The sequence below is a fragment of the Fistularia commersonii genome, chromosome 6 (assembly GCF_037954325.1).
Source record: "Fistularia commersonii isolate RoL2024-O1a breed Wild chromosome 6, RoL_Fcom_v1.0, whole genome shotgun sequence".
NCBI lineage: Eukaryota > Metazoa > Chordata > Actinopteri > Syngnathiformes > Fistulariidae > Fistularia > Fistularia commersonii.
Genome location: NC_141289.1, coordinates 16,092,892 through 16,115,997, shown reverse-complemented (window position 1 = coordinate 16,115,997; position 23,106 = coordinate 16,092,892). Strand labels below are relative to the sequence as shown.

Sequence of the window (23,106 nt, the reverse complement as noted above, 5' to 3'; positions counted from 1 at the left end):
CGCTTTCAGAGCAGGCTCCAACTCTGCAGACCTTTTGATGCAGCTGGTCTTCATCTCCAAGTCTTTTTGAGCATGAAAGCATGCTGCAGTATCTCGCCTCGTGCAACTTCTCCCAATGTTGATCTGAGGAAGTAGGGTCAAAATAAGCACACTCAAACTTGAGCTTCCTCTTCTTAATTAAAGACACCATCTGTTAAATGTTATTATTAAAGCTGTTAGTGGAAGCGTCTGAGAAGTAAAACGGAGCTTTCATTTTCATCACTATATAGGGCCATCGGGGCGTTATGTCAAGCAAGGAAATTAAAGAAACATCCCGGAACTTGACAAATTCTGTGTTAGGATATTTAAAGGGAGACACAGAATTCCTGTTACTCTTATGTAGCCTTATTACCGATATTCCAGTCACAGCACTTTCAGAAAAGTAAGTTCAGTACATCATTTTGAGCATTGTTCTCTATTTGTCTATTTTTGGTCCAAACTATTCAAATCCTCTGGTTCAGGTTTTCCTAAAGTTCATACAAAACCCTAAAAAGTCTCTTCATTGCAAAGGCACTAATTTCTGCAATAGCCTCCCCGAAGACATGGGAGCAAACACAAAAAAGTTTTTCAGGAAAGCTGAGGAAGTCTTTGCACTGTGTCAATTTGTGTACACCTATTCTCTGAATATAAACTATATTCACTTTGGAGTTTTTCTTTATATTATTTCTGGTTTCACCTACACTAGATTACTAAAAGTAATGTGTCTCAATTTATAATCTGCTGTTATCCATCCTTGTAAATCCAACCTCACATTTTTAATTTGTAGGCTTTTTTAACATTTTCTTATTGTTTCTTATTGCTTGTTGTTTCATTTTCCATTCACTTATTTTACATTTTTTGGATTGTATCACCTATCTTTTGGCCCCAACTGACTGTGCACTACATGACATTATTCAACGTATTTAAAGCTGCATCCTAATATGAATGTAATTATCTGACTCATATACCAGTAAAGGGAACTGATGTTGCATCGTTCTGCACAGCGGTTCACTCATTTAATTTTAAATTGGATAATTATATGGCTAGGATACATTTCAGCAACCAACAAGGAAGAAAACAAACAAACAAACCACTATGGCTTGTACGCCATTACTATATTATGACCAGAAATAGACTGCTTTTTCCGTTGCCATGGTCTTTTTTTTCCTGGTTGGTTTAATTTTTTCAGGACTCAAATGAATTGAAACACGATGCCATTTGGATTACTTTGAATCTTAGATGTATGTATGATTTTGATACTGTATTGCTAAATACAATTTATTAGTGCACAGCTCAGTATCAAGTTATTATACAAATAGCGATGGTCCCTGTCTCAGCACTAGTTTACTGGTATTGTTCATCTATAACTAGGCTAAAGGTCATAGACAACTCAGCCTGTATCAATGTGGTACTGTGTTATTCTTGATATACAATGTAACCTGCTACATTTATAAAACATTAACAATCGCATAAAGAGACTAAGCACCAGTGTCCCTGTTATACATGCTTCTATTCAAGGAAAACTTAAAGGTTTATCCTAAATTTATATTCTATTGTGGAGTACATCTTTATATATTTCACAAAATGTGTTTTTAAAGATGTTTTAAGTGAGAAATAAGCTGTATTTCCTTCATTGCCAGGATCAGTATATAGTTTCATTGCTCATTCAAAAGCCATTAAGTTATGCCGGGCAGTCTCTGCTTTAAATACATTTGAACTGGTTCAACTCTATGCATTCTCGCTTTTTGCCTGGAGACACAATCAGAATGCGTAGCTCAGCAGTTTGAACGGACACTGAATGAAAAACGCTGAAATCACTGATCCGGTGGACAATAAGACACATGACAGAATCGTCATTGAAACCCCAAGAACATATACAGAATCAATCTTTATTTATATTAAATTAAAAATATATTTTCGACAGATTCATGTAACAAACATGAGGAACGGTATTTCTATGATATAAAGCTTTGGGTTTTTTACATTTTTTTTTCAAGATGGTAGAGAGATCATCAGCACTGGCTGTGTTGAATAAAGGAACGTTGGGAAATATAGAACATAGTTGAGGAGGGTAAAGCCGTCTCTCTACTACTTTTCCTCAAGAAGCATGCATTGGAAATAGACTAAAAACAGTTTGTTCTATGGCAGCTGTGCTTTGCCATTCAGGAAAGTTAGGGATGTAAAACGTGGCTCAGTAGTAGTTCCAGTAGAACATAAACAGAGTAGATAACTGGTTAGTCGGCATCGCTGGTTTTAGTTTTATGACAATTAAGGAGGGGGGTTACAGGTAAAGACGCAAACAAAGTGCTCCTAACGTATTTGGGGTGAGGGATGTTGTCATTAGAGACCGACAAAGAAATGGGGCAGAAGCAACGGGGGGGTTGACAAAAACATCAAATGTGGAAAAGGGCAACGCTGAATAGCTTTTCACATGAGAGAGGGTTAACAAGCACTGTCAAAATCAAGAAATTAGTCAAAAGGTACATTTACATAAATCAAATATGTGCGACTCTTTTATATACAGTTGTTATACCTAGAAGAAAACAACAGTAGGAGAGAAGACCATATAAACTGAATCAATTCATCACCTAGTTATTTACAACTTCACCATGTGGGCCATTTCAGTGTTTTATAAAAATACTATTCACATTTGTTGTTGTCGTGTGTTAGATAAATTCTGGGGTAAAACCCCAAGATTCTGTACAGTAATATTGTTCTGATAATTTAAACACATACAATTAATATCCTTCACATGAAAGTGATGATTTGTGCAATTAAAATTTTGACACCTCAAAGAGAAGAGTGATGTTAAATAATGAACAGTAACCAACACAACAGTGGATAACTATATAGATTTTTTTTTTCCTTTTTTTTCTGCAAGTAAAACACTTGATTATATGGATCAACAAAACCAAACTAAGGGAATACTTAGGACATTTTACGCACACAAAAATCAAAACAAATAAACAAATATAAATAAATTTCAAACAATTAGAGAAATAAAGATTCCCAGTTTGTGCTACTGAAGTCAATAAAAAATATCCAGCGCAACTCCATTCTGGATAGCATTTTGAATATAATATTGTCATTAATGAAAATATTCGAAGGTTGAGGGTGGTAAAACACTCACTTTGGGGTACCATGCAATGTAATATTGTACTATACATTACACTTCATTACGTCCTATATGACCTTAAAATGTTTAACGATGAACTCCAGTACGACAGGGCTACATGACTCTACACCTTGGCTTTGAGAGAACAGGAAGAAATTAAATCAAAATTAATCAGTCTTTAAAATCAGTGTTGTCATGACACACCATGACAAAAGTGTTTACAACTGAGACAAATAGCAGCAGGTAAAACAGCCCATAACCAAGGCAAAATGTGTTTGAAACAAGAATTTTGTGGATTGAGGAATACAATTATTGCTTCTATAAAAAGAAAAGGAAATAAATCGATCAATTTTGAATGGGGAAAACCAAGCACTTGGAAGGAGAAACACAAGGCATTGAATCCTTTGATATTTGATTTCAATGAATGAACGAATGAAACAAAGAAATACTGAGTTAATTTGCTGCCCCATGTGTCACTTGAGAATATGCAAGGCCGGATTTTTCATCATCAGTTTAGCCTTTTAATTCTTGATTCAAAAAACATATTATGCCTGAGTCTGCAGTATGAATCAGGGCAAGAAAACAAAGAAACCAACACACCAACGTGTCTCTTTTCACGTCTATTATCCCCCTTTTCTATATCAGATTTAGCAGTTCCATCATTATTCTTTATAAACAAGCTGAAATGTGTTATCAAATGTCGTCTCCATTTAAATGATTAGGGGCACCAAAAGGGTACTCCAAGACACTGCTTCATCAAATATCTACAATACCATCAAAGCAGTATTATAATCTTTGCTTGATGCAAAAAAAAACCAACAAAAAACATGAAAACATTCTAGTTGGTCAGTACCACCTAAAATGTGTTTTCTTCATGAAGTCCTGGATGGGAAATTTAAGTTTCATATCACATTGGCTGGATTTTTCTCTTCTTCTGAAGTGATACATCAGTAGATAAACAAGTTGAATATTTCAGGAATGAAGACTAGAAATCCTCTCCTTCTAACTGGGAGTTTGATCAAAGTGCTTTGTGGGCAAAATAAACATTAATTACTTTGCTTTTTCACATACTCATTTAAATACATCAATTAAATAACCTATATTATAAAATGCGAATGCTGTAACGATGCCTTGTTTAATAAAAAAAACAAGGAGATATTTCTTTGAAAAATACCGATAACATCGAGAACAAAGATTAGCAACTCGGACTACTGACATTTGGCAAGATTTGCAATTTTTTCCCAATCGATAGGTTCCTGTGTGGTATGTTAATAATAGCCACGTAAACATCACTAAAACATCAGTGCTAACAGTAGCATTCACTCACAGTCTGAAAATGTGTCAGTAAGTTATCCCAGCTGACTTTGGGTAAGAGGTGGGGTTTAACCCGGACAGGTCGCCAGTTGTTCACAGGTCAATGCAAAGAGACAAACAATTTACTCTCTCATTCACCCCCTACAGCTACTTAATTCACGTTTTGGGCTGTGGAGGGACATCAGACAACCCATGGAAAATCCACACAGTCACAAGGGGAACAAACTCCGCACAGAAAGGCTCTGTTCGAATCTAACTCAACCGTCTTGCTGAGAGGTGGCGTGTTTGCCACTGTGCCAATGTCAACGTCCAAGAAAATAATGGTTTTATACACTAGGCCTATTGTAGACATTGTCCAGTAATATTTCCCATTTTAAGCCAAACTTGGCCATTGCGATTTACCTTTAGTTAAGTCAAGCAGCCGTTACGAATAAAGGGAGGTTTAAATCCAGCTGGTAATTCCCAAAATTGATTGATGATCAAAATAGCAGTACAAATGAGGGCTTACTTACATTCAATTTGAATCGGCTCCATTGGAAAGTACAGCACGCCATGTATAAATTGAGGTTCAAGACTTGTTTAAATGCCATTTAAGGCTGTCTGTGTTTAAATAACCTGAAATGGCAGTATGAAAACGGTAAATTTGTATTCTGTCGACTCTACTGACTTTTCAAACATTTCTATCTGAACCTAACATAATACAGCCTGAATTATCATTTGTATTTAAATAAGTAGAGTCATGTGACTGACAAAGCAACTACTGGGAATATAAATCCTGTAGCAACAGCAATAAAAAGATGGAAAAAAAAAAAAAAACAGGATCGGCGTGTCAGTTTGTAGCTTATCAAGGTCTGATTTTAAAGAGATATATTTCTCTTTGATGAACCTGTCTCAAGGCAACAGTCAGCATTTGAATGCAACTAAGAGGACATAACACACAGAAGGTGTCTGTAAAGGTCTCATCAGACAGGACAACTGTCACAAGAAAAAAAAAAAAAATCATGAATAAATCCTTTTCACAAACCTGTAAAACACTCGTACTGATCAAAACCTCAGCTAGAAAACGATAAACCAGTTGAGCCTGGATATAGTTATAGCCGCCGACGTCTCTGAATGTCCAATAGTTTGCTAATGCAGATTATTGCAAGGAATTTCACAGAGTGTGTCTGCCAGTAATTAAGAACCTTCGTAAAATTACCTTTGCTTATTTTCAATCTGCGCTTTAACCCTGGTTGAGGTTGATCCATCCACCATTAATGATGGTATTTGTGTTGGTGATTAATGATCTCCATCCAATAATCTCATAGCCTAACAGGGTGTGTTTCTTAAATAACACAGTGCCATTGATGAATTGGGGACAAATCGGACAGGAATTCAGGATAATAGTCAGACACTCAGAGACCGCAATCATTTCCCATCTTAAGTATATCTTCTGCCGCGAAGAATGGGTTCAAATTTTGTGCATGTCTGCACATAAATGGACATGATTTTTACAAAATAGGTCCAATCAAACAAAATCATATGATCATACTGAGGACTCTTGACTAAGCCTGTGAGTTTAGCCCTGATTAAAAAAAAAAAACAAACAAACACACACAAAACAACTTCCTGTTCATCAGCCAATGTTAGTGAATCCTTAAGTAAGGGCGACCAAAAGAAGATAAACCAAAGCTCCCAGAGATTTTGTGCAGTTGGGCTGTTGACTGCAACTAGTGTTTTCGGAAATATTGGACAGCAGTTGCACTATACAAGCCTTGCTTAATGTTCTAGTTCTGTTGCAGTGTTGATTAGTTGTGGTTCTGATGGTTTTTAGCTGCATCATTGCTACATGTAACTGTGCACTTATATTATTCCCTAAAGAGATCCATCTGGCTTGCTAAAATAAGATACACATCCTATGAATCATAGAGCATTGACCAACACGCATACAAAGGTAGTCTGTGAAACCTGTGTTCAGCTGGTGCTATCGCATTTTTTGTTCATCCTTTCTATCATTTACTCTGGTATTTCTGATCACCATTCTAGATATATTATGGGTATCCACACAACAACGCTTGGCAAATACAGAAATTTCCATGCGATTCAGTCTCTACCTATTCTAGATAACTATCAAAGATCTTCATCAGTGCTGCGACCAGTGCTTATCAAAATGTCAACAGTGTGTTCTTCCCTTAAACTCAACTGGAAAAATGGTCCTTTGTGAGATTTTTCCAAGAGGACAGAAAACAAGCAAAAACCCATCAGCATTTGTGCTGTTGGTTTGGGGAGTCCAGGGTTAAACCAGAAATATGAGTTTTGGCCAATGCAATATCACAGTTCCAGTAGAAATACGAGGTGAATTTCACACATTAAATGAAATGTTCAATAATATACAGTGTATAGGCAGAAATTTGAATGTAATTGATCAGTATTCCGTGTTCCACCATTCATGTCACTGGAGTTCAATCCCCTAAGTTTGTTTATTTCCCCAGACAATCACACTCTTTCACCTCATTACAGTGTTGTTCACAAAATCAGACATGTGGATGTCCAACAAACTGTCTGTTTTCTTATTTTAAAAAAGCACTTAGTAGTGTATCCGTCATCAGACCTTTACACTTAAAAACAACAACAAAAATGAGAAGATCTCTCGTTTGTACGACACCTCAGTAGCTGGCAGTGAGTTTATGTCCTCTACCTTAAATCCATCTCGTATGATGCCACTGTGGTATAACACTGGTTAAACACAATAAATCTTTTCCAACATGAAAGTCATTGGTATGTTATTTACTGAAGATATCCAAATTGGTCACAGCAACATAATGCATCCTCTGTAATTGTGCATGTGATATATTCACACTGAATTGAAGCACAGTCCACTCGATATCTACAGAGCAGAAATAGACCCAAATGAACTGTATGTTATGAAAGGGCATGAGTCTGTTTGGCCTGCTCGGCTTGGTTCTACCCACCTCCTCATTTTATCAAGTCTACAATGGATGGCATTTTATTTGGAAAAAAAAAGCTCTGTGTGGCTCTGGCTGCTTGCATCTGTGGGTAATACTGGAAGTGGAGTAGTGGTTGGGTTGAATGAAACTGAGAAACATTTGTCAAGATGGGATCTCTAGACCACAGTATTTCGCTGCCGGTAGGGTGGAGGGGGCAACGCCGTGCCAGACTTCATTGAGAACTCAGACATGTATTCGGGATTTTCGGCTACCGTGGGTCGCGTGTGTCCGTTCTGCTTGTAGAAGAGCTTAGCATTGGCAGATCCTCCTTGGGCGCCCTCAGATGATTTTGGAGGCAAACTGTGCTGCCAGTACTCTGGATTGTCAAAGGTCACCTTCAGTTTCTTCCCAATGGCTTTACCTGATGTCAGTCCTCCATGTTTCAGCATGCTGGCGGGATGAGTGGCTGTGTGGCTCTGGTACGCTGGCAGGCTGCCGTGCCCGATGGAGGCTGAGGAGGAAAGAGAACCTGACTGGCACACTGGGATTTGGGGAGTAGTTCCTGTTTGGTTCTGGCTGGTTGAGCCTCCACCTGGATTGCCAGGTTGTCCTGTAGCTTTAATGGTGTGGTGGGTGTGAAGGAGGTGGGCTGGAGGGCCGTGGTAGCATGACAAGCCAGATGGAGAAGGGGTGGGGAGAGGGTAGTGGGGGAGGCTGGTCTGGACGGTGAGTGGTAGGTGGGATCCTGGCGTTGCGGATGAGAGGGAAGAGGGCGGCTGGGAAGGAAGAGGCAGACCATTTCTCCTCAGGGTCTCCAGACCCAGCTCTGCAGGGCTGTGAAAGGTGTTGAGGTAAAGGGGCTCATTGATGTACTCATCCTCTCCTTTTGGCAGGCTACTAGGTGTGCTGTGGTAGCCTGGGTTGTCCAAGGCATGGATCTCGCCGTTTTTACGCCGTGATACGAATGGGTTCTCTTCAATTGGATTCAGGTATTCTTTAGAGGGATCAGAAAAGCAGAGTGAGGGAAGGGATATGAAAAATAGAAAGCATAGATTCTACAAAGAAGCCAAACAAACAAAAAATAAATTCCATATAAATTAGATGAGAACAAGAGAAAAAAGAAAAAACACACAAGAAAGAAAAGGGAAGGAAAGCATGAGATAAAGGGTCATTCGCTAATGAGAGTAGTAGAAGAGAAAGCTCTAATGGTGATAAGCGGAGTCACTCAGGACCAGACAGGCACATTGCCAGCGGTTCCTTGGCACTGGAAACTTCATTTGCTGGGGGGCAAGAATGCCAACAAATGACCTCTCTTCGAAGCTTCCAAACGCTAATATAGTGGGGTCGGAAACCTATTGATTTTGCCCACTCTTATGCTCCTTGACATTCCAGTAGATGCATTTTGCTTCGGGCTCTGTGATATTTTGAGCAGCTCAAAAATCAGAGATGGTAGTACAAGAGCACTGCTGATGGACTGAATTATGATCAAAGGGAAAACATGACTGTGTGGTGGCAGAGGTGCACCGCCATCGACAGAAACACAGTAAGAATTTTAATCAAAGGATTAAATGAAATGAATACTCAAAATGACATGCGGGCGGCACTACAAAAGATTGCATTTAGTTTGTGAAATTGTTATGAGATTAATAAACAGTGAAAATATGCATTAGGTGTGAAAAACAAAATAACACCAAACAAACGCAAATATCAAATATACACATTTTTATGGGTTTATTCCCGTCTCAGGCGTTTGAGTTGGTGTTCAAGTCATTTATTCTTCCAAAAGGGCAAGCTGTATTTTTTTGTTTTTTTTCTGAAAATTACACTTGCAAAAATTTTGGAACATGTTCGATGACTGTTTGACCGCTCTGTTTGCTCTGATCAGGAAGCCAAATTAGAGATTTGTTCATCCTTAAACCTTTGAGAGCGAACACCAAAACATCCTATGAAGTTTACACAGTGAGTTGTCAGTGAGTTCAATCCCTGAACAGAATCTATCCTGTTTGAAACGTGTGCACGCTAACCTACTCGGACAAGATGACATCCTCAACGTGGATTCTATATGAGTGATACATATTTAATGACTTGGAGAAGCATCACTCTCAACAGAATAGAGCTGTAATGGATTGAAAGCGTGGAGCTGCATAACCCTTATTGGCTCAGGTTGCTTCTCTACAGTGTACATCTTAAATATGTGGAACGGTAGAAGATGATGTTTTCGGGGAGTAGAACATCTGTCTCAAGTTATTAACCAGTCTAGATCACAGGACTCTGCTCGTGGCTTACTGTATCCTATGGAAATCTTAATGTTTTTTGGTATTGATGAAGATTAAAAAAAATATCTGGGGAGTGAGTGAAACATTATAGCAATAAATGCTACAGTTTCATGCACATACTTGAATGTTACAGTAATGCTCATGACCTGAAACTTCTAAATACAGTAGATAAGATCCAAGTAAATTAATGCATATGAGTGACCCTTCTTGAGCAAGGGCTGGTGAAATAAAATTATAAATTGCAGAACGTTTTTCTCTGTTTACATACTACTACCTGAAGAGCTCTTGTCCTTCATTGGAGTCATGTATCCATCTTCATCTGTGTCGCCCCTGGAAACCCTCTGTCCCAGGAAAATAGTGGGGTCAGCGCTGTACCTCTGCCCTCCACTGTCTTCCCCTCCTGATTGGCTCAGGATCTTCTTATGCAGGCTTCCATTGCAGCGCTGATCATCCAGCGCCGGCCCCTGGACCCCTGCGGCCTCTTGGTTTCCACAGGCTTGAGCTCCAGCCACATTACTCTCTGCATTTGGACCTCCATCTCGGTAACCAAATTGGTTCTAAAGAAGTGTATTTTGGGAATAGAGAGGTGATTACATATGGGACACAAACAATTGTATCCCATATAATGGGCAACTTAAATGTATTTCAAAATGAACATAATATCTAAATGAACAGTCATGAATACATAGCATTGACAGGGCAATTGAATATAATCAATGGATATTTTGAGCCTCTTGTTTCACCTGTAGGAAGGAAGTTAGATTTGTAACCCTTGCAGCTTTCCGCTATGAGATAATTCTTCAACAAAGTTTTGTGAGAGTAGTCATCAACCTTAAGGGACTGTGAAGGGCAGCCAAGCAAATCAACAATCCAAACACCTGAACCTTAAAAAAAGAACAAAAATCCCACAAGAAAATACAAAACATGACATGAGGCGAAGGGCTTCTTGTGGTGCGATGTTAGGTTGCCGTGGGCTATTTAACCCAAGCCTACTACTCTGAACTCTTGCCAACTGCAAGTGCCACAAATGCAATTACAGGAAGCATGGCTACAAAACACAACATGAAAAAAGGAAAGAATATGTCCTGGGGTTATATCTGTCCACCTACTCCTACGGTCTTCTCTCCATTGCAATCATCATCCCTCTACTCCAAACTTTCTCGCTCATCTCCTCTTCAAAGCTAGTCATTATGAGCTCCTTTTCAAGTGAGAGCGTGTGAGAAAATCAGCCTGGATTAGATAACTATCTGTATTGGATGCTGTCTGCCGTTGTACAACCTGAATAACTAACTTCACTGAGCAAAGTCAACTCACTGATGGATTTTAAAGATGAACTCTTTTCTCTGTCTGGGTATGGAGTGACTTTTGAACAGATAGCAAAAAGTTTCGGTCGATCAGACGGGTGTTGACCCTTTTCACATGGGACTGTCTGTGGATTACAGAGTGAAAGCTGGTGTATGTGTGTGTGTGTCAGTCTGGGAACAAAGTGTTGCAAGAAGCGGTCGGTCACAAGGTTAAAGATTCATTTTAGTGCAAAGCCGGGGGCTAATCACACGACGCCTCATGTGCAGCAAATTGCCAAGCACACACTCATTTAGTAAACAGGTTTGGTATCTTGAGGCACTCTTTAATTTTTGCTCATTGCGCTATGTGTAATGAAACTTGGGGTTTGAGAATCGGACACATAAAGGGACCAGGTTCACACTAAGGACTGAAAATAATAGAGCTGAGCCATTAGAAGAAAAGTTTATGAAAAATGTTCAGGCTCTTCAATCAATAATAGGTAATAGCGAGTTAACCTGATTTGGATCAGGCAGGAGAATAACATCCTATGAAATAAAACTGAAAGTGCATGAGGCTATGAGAAAAGGGTTCGTTATTTTCTGCTTTGACGGACACAGTTTCAATGAATAAATTGGGATAATATACAAAAAAAATTGCTTACTGAACAATCAAAAGACAATTGATGGTCTTGAAGGTGGTTATTTAGTAGAAAACAAAAAACAAAACAAAAAAAAAACGGTCATAGACTTACTCTGTTTGAGTCAACAAGAGGCCTTGGTGTGTATGAAGGAGGAGCAACATTAAAACCACGAGGAACCAAATACTCTTCAGCGTCCATCAAATCGTCCAGGTCCTCCTCATCCAGAAGACTCTGGAAAAACTTGCTGTCATTGGGGCTGGGCAACTTCATCCGATCGTCACCCTGAATTTAAAAAAAAAATGTCTGGTGTAAGTTTGAGTGGCTTTGCAGATCCTTCAAAAAAATGACCCACTGAATATTAAACAGCATGTTTATAGTATAAAAAGGATTTTTTTGGATAGGAGCATTCACCGGACAACTATTTTTAAGAATTCTTGTCGCGAGGCTGTTTTAGAGGTGAACGTACTTGGATTACGAGGTATCGCTGAGGGTCACGGGCCATCCTGCAGAACTCAGCAGCCAGCTCCTTGAACTTAGGCCTGCTGTCTGCATCAATCATCCAGCCTAGAGAGAAGAAAGATTGAGCAGGGCAGGATGAAAGAGAGACTTAGAGGAAAGTAAAGTGGTAAGACACCAAACATGACTGACTGACAGAGTGGATCTGTCTGACAAACATGTTTCAAAGACAAAAAGTCAATCGTGTTAACACACCTGAACAAATTATTCAATACCATTCATCTTTAATGCGTCAGCATTGATTCATGGCTCTGATTACATAATTGTAATAATAGAAAAAGTATGATCAGAGCCCTTTCAAACGAATCAATTCATATTCTTTTCCCTTAGTTTCGGAATATGTATCGATCAATTTGTTTATTCTTTTCTTTTCTTTTTTGACAACTTATCTAATTCAGAAACATTTGCTTTCTTTTGAGTACAATGGGACTAAATTATATCGGGCACATTGCACACAATGTGGAAAAAGTGTTCATTTGAAAACAATGGAAAGAGCAGTGTTGGATGGCAGAGCAGATTCAAACTGTCATTAAGGCCTTTAATGAAATAAATGTTGGTTGTAGGTCGCTAGAACCAGAAAATGAGTTGACTAATGACAGGGATAAGGGAATGATTTAAGTAAAGAACTATTCAGCGGTTAATAATTGGATTCTGTTTCTTTGATTGCTGCATTTTAGGAGCTTACTATGTTGGCGGGACCCATTACATTTTTAGAACATTTTCCAATATGTGCTTGGATCTCGGCCGCAATCAGTATAAAGTTTCATGTGAACCCTGGGACAAATAGCTGCTTGCAAGCGGTACTTTATGGAGGTCTTAATGAATAAACAAAATGACACCATCTGTTGACATTTCACTTGCCTGTTTTCACTTAGTTAATCTATTTCCCACTTTTAGCATCAGGAACGTTAAATAAAAGAGAAGCAATTAATTTAGCAGTGCAACTCTATTTCATCTTTACCGGGGTGCTGCTGAGGGAATCGCTGTGAACGCACACCTAATCACAAACAGCTGTCAGTCAAGCTGTAATTAGAATTAATGTCCTCAATCTTGAGAGTGACTTTTGCTTCCAATAAGAAAGTGTGTCTCTAACGTAACTTTGACCCCGTGCTCGACTCATTTCGTCCTCTTTAAGTTGGTTTGTGATCAGTTCCCCAGGGTTTGTGTAAAATTCCGCTACTTTTGAGGGAATCCTCCCTACACTGTTTTTTACACAAACAAAAATATCCCATGACAAAAAAATTAACCTAGACATGTCTTATAAATTTCTTTTATCATCTCTGAAAAAAATCAACCAGTTGAAATTGTTATTGCGATAAATGGCCGCAGGGCACTTATAGCTGTTCATTTTCTGTCAAAAGCCCCTGGCAGCAGTTTTGGTTTGGAGAGAAAACAAAAAGATGTAATGACATTTCATCTAGATTAACATTTTCCTCTTGGGAATATGTTTTTTTTTTTTTTTTTTTTTCAAACTCCATGCTGGATCTTTCTACACAGCTGATATTTTACACTACTCTTGTCTCCATCCAGCACAACATAGAGTGTTCTTTTTCCTTGCCACTTCAAAAACAGAAAGTATTTTGGAAAGAGGTCCAGGTAATTTCAGCCAACAGCAGACGTTAGGGAGGGGCAGAAAAGTCACTCCACCATAGTTGAGTGCGAGGGGGCAGATTGATCATCAGGCTGGTTCGAGTGGGGAAATGGCCAAACAGACACTGGCAGAACTGGAAGCAGCCACTGGCATATTTGTCTGGATCTGTTCCTAAAAATATGGGAGGGTAAATCCCTATGAAACCATACATACAATCCTCTCTTTTCTGAATTTGTGTCTCCCTTATCCTTTGTGGGATAAAGGAGACAAGGGGAGATTTGGAGCCATTGCAGTAAAGGATATGGATTTGGATACGCCGCACTGGCTGAAAACAATAGTGTTGTGATGCTGGGGGGGGGATGTGGCACTCCAGGCAGAAGATAACATGAGCAAGGAAGAATCGGGTAAAGTTCCCGGTGACAGGTGTTATGCTTTGCAAACCAAAAGTAGCACCTTGATGCAGTTTCCCAAAAAAATTCCACCTGGCCAACTCTCCTTACTTCTTCCAACATATCTCCTGTTCACGTATTCAAATCTCCATATACCGAAAAAAAAAAGCCTTATGGCATCAACAACACTGCCTTTCACTCTTCTCAATAAAAATAAGTGGCGAGCCGAATTGTATGTCTCGTGCTCTTATCAAGGAAGGCAACAGAGACACACAATTAACCATTCATCCATATCCAATCACAAGAGTGAAGAACAAATTAGTACCATGGGTATAACCATGCAGTCAAATCTCCATCTCATTTGATGTTTCGGTTATTATATCATCATCATGATATACTTGATTAAGTAATAGGGTAAATTAAACAACTGTATAAAACAAGATATTAAATCATTTATCAGATTGAAAAATGATTTCTCACAGTTAACTCTTTTACAAGCTGAATCCTATCATTTTTCCATGAATTCATTGAGGTCTTTTAGTTTCCTTCTCTGATGCTCACCGGTAAATTTTATGTTCAACTCTAACTTAACATTCTCTGCACATTAGTGCCCTGAGTAGGCATTCTCCACAGTGGATCGCCTTGTGAAGAGATTGAAATGGCCTGGCATATTGAGCATGCTCCGGAGCATGCTGATACGTCTGATTCATAAGATATGGTGCCTGTTCTGCTGAAAAGTAAGGAACACTGGCTATGTTTATGATATTGTGAGGACTGAAAAATGTATCTACAAGATTTCTTTTGTGGGAGATTTATCTTTTGAAAGTTTTGATCATCAACTAGCCAACAGCTTGTGAGAAGAAAAAAAGAACGGTACTTCTCACAACTTTCTGTGGATAATTCTGTGTGTATACGTGTTTTCTGGGTGTTGGGTGTATCAAATTTTACATTATCAATGATTAAGAATACATTATAAATGATCGATACAAATTTGTATTGATTAGAATATATTCTCTCTTTCTGAGATGTGACATCAACATTATGATGCAGGATTTACTGCATTGCAGGATCCAATAGGTTTCCATTCCATTCATAGCATCTTCATAAAATGCAACCTTATATTCTGTTGCTGATGTTCTCATAAAGAAACTTGACTAAATCTTGAAAATAAAGGTTTTAAATTACCAACCTTAATACAAATGTATTGTCCTTGTACAAGTGAAAAGGACAAAAAACTTCACATCATGTCCTATCTTGCAACTTATGTTGTTGATAACACTTTTTTTTATTAACCTGAAAAATTGTATCAGGTCACAGACACTCTTGTTAGTGAGGATGTTGATAAATGAGTGCCCTTAATAACACAAAAATGTGCATCCTTGATACGCTTGGGCTGATGGCTCTAAATGAGTCGCATAATGGTTATAAAATAAATGCTGAGTAAAAAGCAACTGTGTACTGTTTGTGAGAGGATCCATCCAACTAGAGATTCAGTTATGTGAGTGCCACTAAATTTCCCAACCACATAAATACAAATACTATTCGTGAAATACAAAAGGCGATAATAAACAATAGGTTATGTCATGTTTTTGTGTTTTTGTTTTCTCACATTTGACCATGACCATATAGACATCAATGGTGCAAATGGGTGGCTGTGGCAAACGCTCTCCTTTCTCAAGAAGGTCTGGGATTTCCCTGGTGGAGATGCCATCGTATGGTTTTCCGCCAAATGTCATCAGCTCCCAGATGGTCACTCCTAAAGGATGTCGGAGACAAACACACATGACGGACACAGAGACACACAGACACACACATGAAAAAAGGGAAAAGACGTTAGAAATGGCAAAAAGATCGTTTGCTTCTTCTACCTTTACCTCACAGGTATGTATATGGAGTATGGAACAATGACTAGCACATGATAAAATCTGTCTTTTTGTCTCCATCTGTGCACCTACCATAACTCCACACATCACTCTGATGAGTGAACTTCCTGTAGTGAATGCATTCAAGAGCCATCCATTTAATAGGCATCTGTAAAAAAAAAAAAACACAACAAACACACAAACACGGGAGGTTTTAAAATGGAGCAAGCAGAAAGAGAGCAAGTACATGAAACTCATTACACCTTAAGTGGCAAGAATTATCCATTTTCTCATCAGCTCATTGACCTTTTAAGCTCCTGTGTTTGAGATATTGGGAAACTAACTGCTCTTTTGGCTGTACGTTTCCTTTACTCAATATCATTCAGGCAGTGTGATTGAATAGCTTCAGTCTAACTGAGAGAACATCAATAGAGTGTGCTTTTTAAGATACTAAATGAAATAGTATTTGCCATTTGTCTTTCATTATCTCAATAGCTGAGGGGTTAACGGTTGGAGGTGTGTGAAAGCGAATAAAATAGAGGGCTTTGACATCCTTGACAAGGACAATGGCATAGATCACCATATTCTACCTACCACAATTTCCAAATTGATCAAAGGGGAGAATTTCCAGCTGTAAAGTCCAGTGACTAAAGAAATTATTATCCATTTTAAACTCAGCCTCCTCCTCCTACATGGAAGCCTGACATGCTTGTGCAACAGGAAATAAAGAGAGGAAATTGGTAGATATGGGTTAAGGATGTTGTATAACCACCCAACTTTAGATTCTAGTAACCTATCTCATCAACTGTGTCTTTTTTCTGACATATGTGTCTGTACCATCACGAATTCTCATTTATCAATGCTTGAGTGAAAACTATAATAGTCTCATAGATGACAGCATCAAACTCGCCCAGTTTGGTTTAAATGGATCCTTCTTTCTGCACAATAATAGAAAATCATTCACCTTTATGCCTCCCGCTCTATATGCAACAATACAGCGATGAACAAGGCAGTCTAATAAAAGAAGCATGCAGGGCAATTTGCAAAGTAAGTCTCGAGTGAGTAGAAGAGGAGTTTGTGATTGATGTGGTTTGGTCCCCAAACAAAACGAATACTGCATTGTGCAAATGTGGCCGCATTTATTTGTTTGGATGAAGCACTTTTAAACTGTATTTCATTCAAACTAATTTTACCAGACTATAACCGAACAAAGGAGATCCACAGCTCTGAAATTGTGTAAGACACCAATATAAATGTAAACTTCTTGCTCCATTTATTGATCACAGGAGGGTACCGGTGGATTCACTTAAATTTCCCCACAAAAAAAGAACACATCCGCGAAGCTGACTAATTTTGAAAATGCAATTAAGATTAATTAATGTTTCCCAACTCGGGTTCTCAGATTGTTTTTGTAAAGATCAACAGCAAAATGTCTGACCTCCAGTCTTGAATGCCAAACTCAAAAGCCCGATAATAAGAACTGGCTCCCTCAGTTCACTCTCAGTCTCTCTGACTAAAACTACAACCAACGGATGCGCATGTGGTGCATCTTGCTGCCAAGTTTAACTATTTTGGCCTGAGATTTAGCTGCTACCCACTGAAATTTCTGACCTCATCTCAGACATCTCAGAAGCAAGCAATGAGGTGCATTTACTCTTAGATATTTAATAAAAATTGCACGTTATAACGCTGCACAGTGGCACAGTGGTTAGTTCTTTTGCCTGACAGGACAAAGGGTTCGATTCCAACAGGGGGGCCTTTCTGTGTGGAGTTTGTATGTTGGCCCTACTTCCACGTGGGTTTCCTCCAGGTTCTCCAAATGAATGAATGAATGAATGAATGAATGAATAGATGTTTGTCTATATTGGGCCCTGGGATCGACTGGTGACTGGTCCAGGGTGTGCCAATGACAGCTGGGAAAGGCTCCAGCATCCCCATAACCGTAACAACTGGTTAAGTTGTAGATAATGAATAAATTAATGAATAAAATGGAAACTCCTATGAACACCTAAGGAGCAGGAGAGAAATTATTATAAATGGGGACAGAAAGAGGTTCATAAGAGAAGGAGTGATGAGGTTCATTTGGTGCATCACAAGAAAGCGGGTCTTAGATAAAAAAGGCAATTTTTGAAAAATGTCAGTGACCCTGACATCAGTCAGGCACCTTGACATCAGTGACATGAGGATGTTGTTGCTACAGTTTCTTTAATAAACATGGTGACAAACATAGTGCGAGTGATACTCAATAACACTCAAATCAAATCATGCAAAGTCAGGGGCACAATTTTCAGAACTGTAAATTAGTATGTGGATTCTTGCAATTAGAGCTGCAAGTACTTTCATTTGCATCAAGTTGAGGCTAGCTTATTTTATGCAAATTACCCCCCGCCCAATGCAACATGTCTGCAAATAGGTTTAGTGACACATTTGGTGAATTATATTCGTGTATATGTAGGTGGTTTCCCGACAGTCATGTCGATAAACAACAAGCATCCAATTCTAAAATGTGATGTGATCCCCTTTCTCAAATAATGTCCCACTGTATTTTATTATTTTCATCTATTTATGTTTCCACACAGGAACTGTAATACTTTTAGATTCATGCCCTAATCTTTCAGTACATACATTTCTAGAGATCAATAAAAGCCAGATCTTACCATAGGGACCGGGAGAAAATATTGCTGATCATTATTTTCCTTTTTTTTTTATAATATGCTCTTCAGTTGGCTGAGCACACATTTCACACAACTGCACAGTATATTAGTGGGTATTGTGTTGGATATTTGAGCTGCGATTAAAGCAGCTAACGTATTTTGGGATTATTGTCGATACATTTTTTGTGAAATAAACATTACATCTGTGAATACTGTAGTCCTATTTTTAGCTCTGATTTATCATAGATCATCTCTTTCGAATACAGTGATCCCTCGCTATAATGCGATTTACTTTTCATGGTTTCGCTACTTCACAGATTTGCATCGTGCATTGTGTTCTGCATTCTGATTGGCTTAAAAGTCACTCTGCTTCTTCTCTACCTGTGCGTCAATAACGTTGCAGTTCAATATGTGCACGTATGTAAAACAGCTTGCCAAATTTACATTACGTACATGCAAATTCTCTTGCAATTTCGAGTTTCTCTAAAACCCATAATGTTGACAAAACGCTCTGGACCGACAAAAGCACCTGTGGCAGGGCCCAAAAGGCAGCGGAAGATGCTATCTATCGCAGATAAAGTTAAACTTCTGGACATGCTAAGGGAAGGTAAAAGCTATGCGGCTGTAGGTCGGAATTACGGAATAAATGAATCTTCCGTTCGTTCCATAAAGAAGGAAGAAAAAAACATAAGGACGACAGCAGCAATGTATAATAGAGTATTTAATTGTGCAATATTTGTAAAAAAAAAAGTAAAGGTTTCTACTTCAGGGATTTTGCCTATCACGGGCTCTTTTTGGAACGTAACCCCCGCGAAAAACAAGGGTATACAAGGGTATCTTACTTCCCCAGTCATCAGCCAGGGATTTATTGATGTTTAATTGAAATATTTACCTCCTTAGAGCACCATTTTAATGGCCTTTGGCCAGGTAATGGCCACACAAAGACATTTACATGCTTCCACTTACACCAACCTTGCCCCCGTCTGCGTTGTACTCCTTCTCATCAGCATCCAGCAGCCTGGCAAGGCCAAAGTCGGTGATCTTGATGTGATTGGGCGACTTTACCAGCACATTCCTTGCTGCCAGATCCCTGTGGACCAACCTCCGCTCTTCCAGGTACATCATTCCCTGAGAGGAGGGGAAAGGTAAGAAATGATCTGAATTATCTCACCGAGCCATTCGTCACTTTAACTCAGTAATCCGAACAGCCCGAGATCGTCAATGCAGTAAATGTCAGCACTAACATAAAATTATTGTCGTATCTGTCATCATCAGTGAACACACACCCACACAGACATTTAGATCCCATCTCTCACTGTTACCACACCTCGTACGTTGATCTCTATGATACAGAGAATTTGAGGCTTTTATAGCATTTTAGATGCCATAAAGTCAGAGGTACTGACTTTTGACAAGCAGGTAACACAAGAGCCATTCAAATATGAATTATACACAGGAAAGGGCACATTTGAGTGTTTTCTTTGTTTTTCTGTTCCTGTGATATGGAACGCAGACAGCAGAGACAAAGACTAAGACTAGTTCTGGACATTAAAAAAAACAATTAATTGACAAGCCTAAACCTATCATGTGTCACTTTTTTCTTCAAGGTAATTTACTTTGTCATCATTATGAAGAAGGAACTACAGAGACTGTACGTGAGACTTAATCATTTGAAATTATAGAATTGATAAAGAACTGTGCCTTTTTGCTTGCTGGGAATATCCGTTCACGATTTTAAAGGTTGCTTTTTCATTTTTGATGTGTCCACTACTATACATTCAAAATATGATTTTTTACTTTGATTTGAAAATGAACTATGAATATAGAGCAGAGGAAATAGACGCCTTTCGTGAGTCAGAAAAGATTTTTTTTTCTCCTCTGATCAAGAAATGAAGGTAAAGAACTATTAAATTCTTAATACGTCCAACTCAACCTCAGCCATCCATAACTGAGCGACTCAGATTGTATCGCCAATATGTTGCCTCGGCGACTGAGGCAATTTTCGAAATGCCCAAAAAGAGAGAACAATGAATGTCCTTTGATTTGTAGATTGCTAAGACCCGGTAAGCAAAGCAAGTACGCAAAGTGAATACATATTTGTGCGTTTACAGTGCTACACCTACACACACACAGATCAGTTGAGCACACACATTCCTCTGTTTTCTGAGTTAGCTGAACAAAGTTGGATGAGCAAGCAGTCACAAAGGCAAAACCAGGCCAATGAAGTGCATTAGACTGGATGTTAAACAAGTGGATGCCACTTGCAGTTGGATCAATAAAACCACCTTAGTGCGCAGAGAGGCAGTCATTGTACACAACATACAATGGACATTTTCAACTGGGAGCCCACATCTCTGCTGGTGCAAGATAATCATTGCTTATGGTGGAAAGTGCCGTCCCAATGCGTTCATATCAAGACAACATGCCATAGATTGTTCACCGTGTCACCTCCTCCCTGACAAATGTGAGGATAAATCGATAGTGCTGACGTTTGGCTCTGTTCTCATTCATCATCTACAGGCTTCACTGAGACACAAACACACACACACACACACACACACACACACACTGACAAAGACCACTTGGAGACCACCTAAAAGCAAGACATTCACAGAGCATTCTCTGCCACTCATATTTCTGTAAGTCTGTTCACGTTTTTGTATCTCGGGGTTGAGACCTCTTCCTATATCCCGGCTTCCGCTTAAATAGCTCTCCAACTTGAGGACAATGTTTTGGGACAAAGCCCAAAATCCCACCACCCATTTACTGAAAGTGTATTTAAAATAGATTACTTCAAGGGGGTTCAGGCAAGCAATCAATAGCGATACTGATTACAATAAGCCTGAAGACGACTGTGCCGAGCAATATTTATCCCCAATGTCAACGTCCTGAGGAATTAGGAATCAATGGCCCACACAGCGCATTAATACACTTCGACTTAAAGTGACAGGGCAATGAGGGGAGGCCATTGCACCAACACGAAAATATGCAGCAGCTGAACAAGCCAATTAACTTTCAGCCACTCCAGGCGGTAAACAATGGTGTCCCAGAGGAGGAAGTGGGAGCAGCTTTGGGTTTCAGGTTGAGAGGGTCCTACTGATTGTGCTGTTTTAACACTGCTTAAGTGCTATAATCCCAAGAGTTACTGAAGAGAGAGGTCGTGATTGGACAATCCATAATTAAAAAAAAATCATTCTTGTGTAACTCATTTCAGGGTATTTCCAAATGTCACTATATGACCGATCTTCTTTATTTGATAAAAGGAACAAAAAACAAAAGGTCAATCTGCTACAGTGGTACATTTCATCTTAAATGGAAAGAAAATCAGTTTCTGAAAGGAGAAGTCACTTTGGGGCTTTTCTCATTTATTATTTTTTGGGGGAGAAAGCCTGAAGAAAGAGATGCAATATGTGTGATGCAGTGCCCCAAACTGTAAACCTAGCAGTGGAACAGAAAAGAAAAAGCATGTTTACGGCTACCCTCTAAAGGTAAAACACATGGATAGAGGAATTTTACTAGGTTTTGAGTACTTTTAAGTTTCCTGACCGGGTAGAATAGAGGCTGAAAAGTCATGACTTTTTCTGCAGACATTTTTTTTTGACATCACTGAAGCTCCTACTTAGAATTCAAATGAAAAACCCTGCAAGTTCATGTCAGAAGAGTTAAGAACTCACTAAATAAATTTGGAGTGAAGCAGACATCAAACCTTGTGGATTTAACAGAGGAGTATCTTAAGGACTGTTACATTCTCAGACAGAACATTAAGATTGTGCTGCGAAACCATTTTATCCGACTTGATGAAAAAAAAAGGAGGGGTGTTTTAAGTGACTGTGCAAATCATTCGGTAGTGCGTCAATCAATAATAATCATTACTTTGCACGTTATTATGGAAATAGCTCATGTAAAGAATATCAATTTGACACAAATAGTTTTGTTCTTCAAGCAAATTCTTATGCAGATCTTTCACATCTAAAATTGTTCATATACAAAAATGATGGAATCACCCTGTTCTAATGTTGAGATACAGTAACAACCATGCTGTCAACAATCAGCCACCTCGATTTAACGTAAGACTGTGCAGAGGAGATTCGATACTGACAACCGATCAGAATTTCAATCTTGTCTTTGATTGTGCAAGGCAAAAACTGAAATGCTGGTAAAGGGGGGGTAAATAAGAGAAATTCTCACACATTCAGAGAGAGTAACTAAAACAAAACAAAATCTGTACTGGATCTTCATTTGGATGGCAGCACAGTGATACTTATTAGAACTTCACAGAATTGTATATTTTGATAAGGCGTAAATCACCACTAAGCTGTTTTTAAATATAAACACTGGCATTCAATTTTCCCTAGGACTCACTCAACTCTTGTAATTATTTTGTGTCCATTTGCAGACAAACGCAGACATGCAGACGGCTAAACAACCTGCCAAATTTACTGCTGTACAGAATCTATGAACTGAGATCAAGTACAGCAAGTCATTACCAAGCTTCCTACTTATTAGAAGATCATGAAATT

The 23,106-nt window shown here is 38.8% G+C and overlaps 1 protein-coding gene across 4 annotated transcripts in view; it reads right to left on the bottom strand.

Moving 5' to 3' along the window:
* Positions 1-1,940: 1,940 nt before the first annotated feature.
* The window catches only part of LOC147233514 (receptor tyrosine-protein kinase erbB-4-like), a 281,545-nt gene continuing 260,379 nt past the window's right edge, over positions 1,941-23,106 (bottom strand). The window contains exons 21-27 of one of the 4 annotated variants that reach the window (XM_086148401.1): positions 19,553-19,714; positions 16,026-16,101; positions 15,680-15,826; positions 12,041-12,138; positions 11,686-11,856; positions 9,922-10,207; positions 1,941-8,368 (exon numbers count right to left, since the gene is read on the bottom strand). In XM_086148401.1, coding sequence (XP_086004527.1) covers positions 7,551-8,368; positions 9,922-10,207; positions 11,686-11,856; positions 12,041-12,138; positions 15,680-15,826; positions 16,026-16,101; positions 19,553-19,714 — 1,758 coding nt within the window. In that variant the 3' untranslated portion in view covers positions 1,941-7,550. The remainder of the gene's footprint in view (positions 8,369-9,921; positions 10,208-11,685; positions 11,857-12,040; positions 12,139-15,679; positions 15,827-16,025; positions 16,102-19,552; positions 19,715-23,106) is intronic. The other 3 variants (XM_086148402.1, XM_086148403.1, XM_086148404.1) reach the window with 3 other exon arrangements.